The 6219-nt window shown below is 43.1% G+C and overlaps 1 protein-coding gene across 2 annotated transcripts in view; it reads left to right on the top strand.

The window, feature by feature from the left end:
• LOC102259256 (myosin-1) overlaps positions 1-6219 on the top strand; it is a 121035-nt gene that overhangs the window by 107870 nt on the left and 6946 nt on the right. For both annotated transcript variants that reach the window (XM_014549853.1, XM_005878812.2), the window contains 11 exons: positions 1075-1317; positions 1408-1584; positions 1662-1807; positions 1891-1981; positions 2081-2506; positions 2912-3038; positions 3362-3480; positions 3607-3803; positions 5062-5245; positions 5329-5494; positions 5589-5713. In XM_014549853.1, the coding sequence (XP_014405339.1) occupies positions 1075-1317; positions 1408-1584; positions 1662-1807; positions 1891-1981; positions 2081-2506; positions 2912-3038; positions 3362-3480; positions 3607-3803; positions 5062-5245; positions 5329-5494; positions 5589-5713 (2001 nt within the window). The remainder of the gene's footprint in view (positions 1-1074; positions 1318-1407; positions 1585-1661; positions 1808-1890; positions 1982-2080; positions 2507-2911; positions 3039-3361; positions 3481-3606; positions 3804-5061; positions 5246-5328; positions 5495-5588; positions 5714-6219) is intronic.

The following is a 6219-nucleotide window of genomic DNA, read 5'->3' as shown; positions in this document are numbered from 1 at the left end:
TGCACCAGGCCTCTATCCTATATAATAAAAGGGTAATATGCAAATTGACCCTAACAGCAGAACGACTGGGAATGACTGGTCACTATGACACACACTGACCACCAGGGGGCAGATGCTCAATGCAGGAGCTGTCCCCTGGTGGTCAGTGCACTCCCACAGGAGGAGCTCTGCTCAGCCACAAGCCAGGCTGATGGCTGCCAGCACAGCGGTGGTGGCTGGAGCCTCTCCTGCCTCCTCAGCAGCACTAAGGATGTCCAACTGCAGCTTAGGTCTGCTCCCTGCTGGTAAGTGGACATCCCCCAAGGGCTGCCGGGCTGCCAGAGGGATGTCTGACTGCCAGCTTGGGCCCGATCCCCCAGGGAGCAGGCCTAAGCCAGCAGGTGGACATCCTCCAAGGTGTCCCAGACTGCAAGAGGGCATAGGCCGGGCTGAGGGACCCCCACGAGTGCACAATTTTTGTGCACCGGGCCTCTAGTATATATGTAAAAGTCTAAGCAACCGAACAACCAATGACTGGTCGACTGGTTGCTATGACACACTCTGACCACCAGGGGGCAGATGCTCAACACACAGGATCGGGCTCCCTCCTGTCTGGATTGGGCCTGAAGGGATTGGGCCAAAACCGGCTATCTGACATCCCCCAAGGGGTCCTGGATTGTGAGAGGGTGCAGGCCAGGCCAAGGAACCCCACTGGTGCAGGAATCCATGCACTGGGCCCCTAGTATAATATAATTGAACATAAGAGGAATAAAGCAATAAAGATCATACATATGCAGGCAAATTTGGGACAAGAACCCAAGCTTCCTTTGGTTCTTCCACTCTTTTACACACTGCTTTCTAAAATAGTCAATTTCTTCAGTCCACTCATTTGCAGACTAATTTGCTTCTAAATCTATAGTCTTACTTCTAATTAGCTGCATTTCTCCAGGACATGTAATAATATTCAATTAAGTTTAATTTATATTCATTCTGAAAAATTCATCAAAATGCAGTGAACAATGCTATTTTGTGAAAAGAACAAGTTCCAAATAAGTAACAAGTTCTCTAGTATCTCACTGAATCTCCTCCCCACAGGAAGCAGACAGCTTAGCTGATGCAGAGGAAAGGTGTGAGCAACTGATTAAAAACAAAATCCAGCTGGAGGCCAAAATCAAAGAGGTGACTGAGAGAGCTGAGGATGAGGAAGAGATCAATGCTGAGCTGACGGCCAAGAAGAGGAAACTGGAGGACGAATGTTCAGAACTGAAGAAAGACATCGATGACCTTGAGCTGACACTGGCCAAGGTTGAAAAGGAGAAGCATGCCACAGAGAACAAAGTATGAGACATATTCTGCTATACCCTATAGAGGTTCTACCATCCAATTAGCTGCTTTATAGTAGAGACAATCTCTTCCTTGACCTTCTAGGTGAAAAACCTCACAGAAGAGATGGCAGGACTGGATGAAATCATAGCTAAGCTGACCAAGGAGAAGAAGGCCCTCCAAGAGGCCCACCAGCAGACCCTGGATGACCTGCAGGCAGAAGAGGACAAAGTCAACACCCTGACCAAAGCTAAAACCAAGCTAGAGCAGCAAGTGGATGATGTCAGTGTATTTTTAATAAACATTTGAAAGATTTTTAATATACTTTCAATTTTCAACAAATTTTACTTTCTCATTAGCTTGAAGGGTCTCTGGAGCAAGAAAAGAAACTTCGAATGGATCTAGAAAGAGCAAAGAGGAAACTGGAGGGAGACCTAAAATTGGCCCAAGAATCCACAATGGATACAGAAAATGACAAACAGCAACTTGATGAAAAGCTTAAGAAGTAGGAACTCCAGAAAAAAACTCTATGTGATATCATCATTAAATTCATATGGGTCCTAATATGTCTTCTTCTTCTTTCTTAAGGAAAGAATTTGAAATCAGCAATCTGCTAAGCAAAATTGAAGATGAGCAAGCAGTAGAAATTCAACTCCAGAAAAAGATCAAAGAGTTACAGGTGAGTCATCTCACCTCCTTTTTTCTGTACCCTCCCCCCCCAAAAAAACAACCCTGAAATTGATATTAATGTATGTTAATGTGCTTGTGTCACTCCCAGGCCCGTACTGAGGAGCTGGAGGAGGAAATCGAGGCAGAGCGGGCCTCTAGGGCCAAAGCAGAGAAGCAGCGCTCTGACCTCTCCCGGGAACTGGAGATCAGCCAGCGCTCTGACCTCTCCCGGGAACTGGAGGAGATCAGCGAGCGGCTGGAGGAAGCTGGTGGGGCAACTTCAGCCCAGGTTGAGATGAACAAGAAGCGGGAGGCTGAGTTCCAGAAAATGCGCAGGGACCTGGAGGAAGCCACCCTGCAGCACGAAGCCACGGCAGCCACCCTGAGGAAGAAGCACGCGGACAGTATGGCTGAACTTGGGGAGCAGATAGACAACCTGCAGAGGGTCAAGCAGAAACTGGAGAAGGAGAAGAGTGAGCTGAAGATGGAGATCGATGACCTTAGCAGTAACTCAGAGGCTATTTCCAAAGCCAAGGTACCCAATACTGTCTCTAAATGATGTTAATAACCTACTAGAACACCCATTGTTCCTTGTCATTAAACACTGTTTGCAAGAAGTTTATAGCACTAATCTAATATTTTCTATTCTAATATATTCCATTCTATTTCATTTTTAAAATGCTGGATTTAACCTGTTAAGATTATTTCAAAATCCATTTTAATATCAATCTTGGGATAGATGAATGGGCTCCAACAATGACCTCTTTAGGGACACTATGCACTCACCATGCTTGAACCCCAGCATGTTCCACAGAGTTGGTGCCATAACCTTCTACTCACACAACATGAATTTATTCACTGGAAAAATATTATAAGAATCAAGTTTTAACTTACTTTACTGTATACAATGTCTCATCCGTCACTGCCACATGTACCATAGGGAAACCTTGAAAAGATGTGCCGCACACTGGAAGATCAACTGAGTGAACTTAAGACTAAGGAAGAAGAGCAGCAGCGGCTGATCAACGACCTGACAGCTCAGAGAGCTCGCCTGCAGACGGAATCAGGTAAAGACCTTTCTCTGAATCCTGAAACTTTGCACTAGATAAAAGCGATTCCAGGGATTCTTAATAAATAGCAATACTTCCATTTTAGAGTGGACTAAGCAAACTATCAGAATTTGCTGAGCAGGTCGGAAAGAAAAAAATAAGCAAGAATCAGCAAGCAAGTTTACTTGTTACACTCCTGTGGCAACTCTGCCCTTTAAACTCGTTCTAACCAGTTCTAAAATACTTAGAGGTATATATTTGATATGTACAAATATAAATATAAAAGCATTAGGCCAATTTTTAACACCATTATCAAATCCCTTTACTTATATTATTCTTAGGTGAATATTCTCGACAATTAGATGAGAAAGATGCTTTAGTCTCTCAGCTTTCAAGGAGCAAACAAGCATCTAGTCAGCAGATTGAAGACATGAAACGTCAGCTAGAAGAAGAAACTAAAGTGAGTTTTACCTAAGATCTTCTTGGCTAATCATATCTACACATGTCCAGTTAGGTTCTATTCCGAATGTGTAAATTAAATATCAATGAATAAATGAATTTAAGTCACTGACTCGTATTTCTGCAGGCCAAGAACGCCCTGGCCCACGCCCTGCAGTCCTCCCGCCACGACTGTGACCTGCTGCGGGAACAGTATGAGGAGGAGCAGGAAGCCAAGGCCGAGCTGCAGAGGGCGCTGTCCAAGGCCAACAGCGAGGTTGCCCAGTGGAGGACCAAGTATGAGACGGACGCCATCCAGCGCACGGAAGAGCTGGAGGAGGCCAAGTATGTACAGTGAATTCTGGGGGAGGAGTTGCCCAACTCAGCAACTCCCAGAAGCAGTTGTGAGGACATTGATGACAATGGAAACACAACATAGCAGAAGCTAACATTTACTGAGTGCATACTATGTGTCAAATACTATAAATACATTAGCTCATTTACTTTTCATAGCAACATTATTATTCTTATCCCATTAGAGATGAGGAAATTGAAGCTGTGAGAGGTTAACTAACTAATCCAAGGGCATATGATTAATAAATGGTGCAGCTGGGATTAGAACCAGATATTCTGATTCCAGAGCCCACTGTAAGCATTGCAGTAGAAAGAGATAGCTCTTAAAACTCATGTTAGAGGCCATCCCACAATACATAATGTCCAGGATTGGTCTGAATCGAGTGAAGCCTTAGTCTGTGTACAGACAAAAGGGGACCTTCAAGTAGATCTTGGGCATCAAGGCTAACGACCTGTCTGAAACTTAAGGATGCGTACGTAGGTGGCACACAATTAGGAAATTAAAATGTAGGTGATTCAGACAGGGTGGGGGGTGGGGGAGCTTGCCTTTGTTTAAACTGCATGAATTGTCCTGATTTATCCATCAACTTCTTTCTCTGGTGAGATTGTTCAACTTTGATTAGAAGAAACTGGCTATGTTTTCTTTAGAGAAAAAGTACATAAAATAAAATGGAAACTTTGAGATAAAAAATTAATATGCTCAGTATATTCTTGTCCAATAAAATATCTAGTCAGCTCAAATACTTTTTGGAATAAGATTAAGATATATAAATCAATTGATAAAATTGTCCTGGCCACACATTCTCCACAATCACACTCAATCAGAAGTCCTGACACTAAGAGCAGTATCTAAGAATTCAACAACTTACCAAGGATTTGAATCACCATTTATCAATCTAGAACAGTGGTTCTCAACCTTGGCTGCACATTAGAATCACCTGGGAATCTTTTTAAAATCCTGATTTCTGGGCCTCATCCTCCGGAAATTCTGTTTCTTTGTTACTAATGTTGTGGCCCCAGCCCATAACAAAGAAACAGAATTTCCGGAGGATGAGACCCAGAAATCAGGATTTTAAAAAGATTCCCAGGTGATTCTAATGTGCAGCCAAGGTTGAGAACCACTGATCTAGAAAGCAGTTCTGGCTACCAGTTTTGAAAACCATGTTATTTGCCATGGAAACAGGACTGTGAAAGGAGGCCAAGGAGGTTATCGCTTGCACAGTCCTTAAATGCCTGGCTAACTTTTCAGGAAGAAGCTGGCCCAGCGTCTGCAGGAAGCTGAGGAACATGTGGAAGCCGTGAACGCCAAGTGTGCCTCCCTTGAGAAGACGAAGCAGAGGCTCCAGAATGAAGTGGAGGACCTCATGCTTGATGTGGAGAGATCTAATGCTGCCTGCGCAGCCCTGGACAAGAAGCAGAGGAACTTTGACAAGGTGGCCCAGCCTGCTTAACCTTTATCAATGCTTACTTGGTCTTCCTTTCTCCTGACATTGGCTGATGATTTACTGCTTTTCAGATCTTATCAGAATGGAAACAGAAGCAGGAGGAAACTCAGGCTGAATTTGAGGCCTCCCAGAAGGAGTCCCGTTCTCTCAGCACTGAGCTGTTCAAGATCAAGAATGCCTATGAGGAATCCCTGGATCAACTTGAAACACTAAAGAGAGAGAATAAGAACTTGCAGCGTGAGTTCTCTTGAATTTCTCTACCCAACATAGCCTGATTGGACCTTTCCATTTGCCATCAGCTCACCACTTCTCCCTTGCCTGTTCACCACAGAGGAGATTTCTGACCTCACTGAGCAGATTGCTGAGGGTGGGAAGCAAATCCATGAATTGGAGAAAATAAAGAAGCAAGTGGAACAAGAGAAATGTGACATTCAGGCTGCCTTAGAGGAAGCAGAGGTACATATTACTAGGTTGTTGGGGGGTGAAAATCAAAGACAAACATCAGTGAAAACACTCAAAATGGATAGTAATATTGTAAAGTATATATATTATCATCAAGCTGGTGAGAAGTTGAACTTGTATAGCTTTATAAAGGGAATCTGGAAATAGTAATAAAAAGCGTTAAAAATGTAACTACTATGACCCATCAATTCTCTTTCTAAGATAATAATCTTAAATGGAAGTGAAGTTTTAAACACAGAGATGTCCAATCCAAGAACAAGACTAAGAAAAGTATGGAACATTCACATGATGCAATTTTATACAGATATTAAATATAATTAACAAAGAGAAATATTTATTGTAGATAATTTTAAAGCAATATACATATCTGCATATACAATGTAATTTTATTATGTAGAAATACATATAAAACTAGAGGTCCAGTGCACGGATTCGTGCACTGATGGGGTCCCTTGGCCTGGCCTGCAGGGATTGGGCCGAAACTGGCTCTCCAATATCCC

This window comes from Myotis brandtii, unplaced genomic scaffold, assembly GCF_000412655.1.
Source record: "Myotis brandtii unplaced genomic scaffold, ASM41265v1 scaffold573, whole genome shotgun sequence".
NCBI lineage: Eukaryota > Metazoa > Chordata > Mammalia > Chiroptera > Vespertilionidae > Myotis > Myotis brandtii.
The sequence above is the reverse complement of the archived record's forward strand: the minus strand, read 5'-3'. Positions and strand labels throughout refer to the sequence as shown.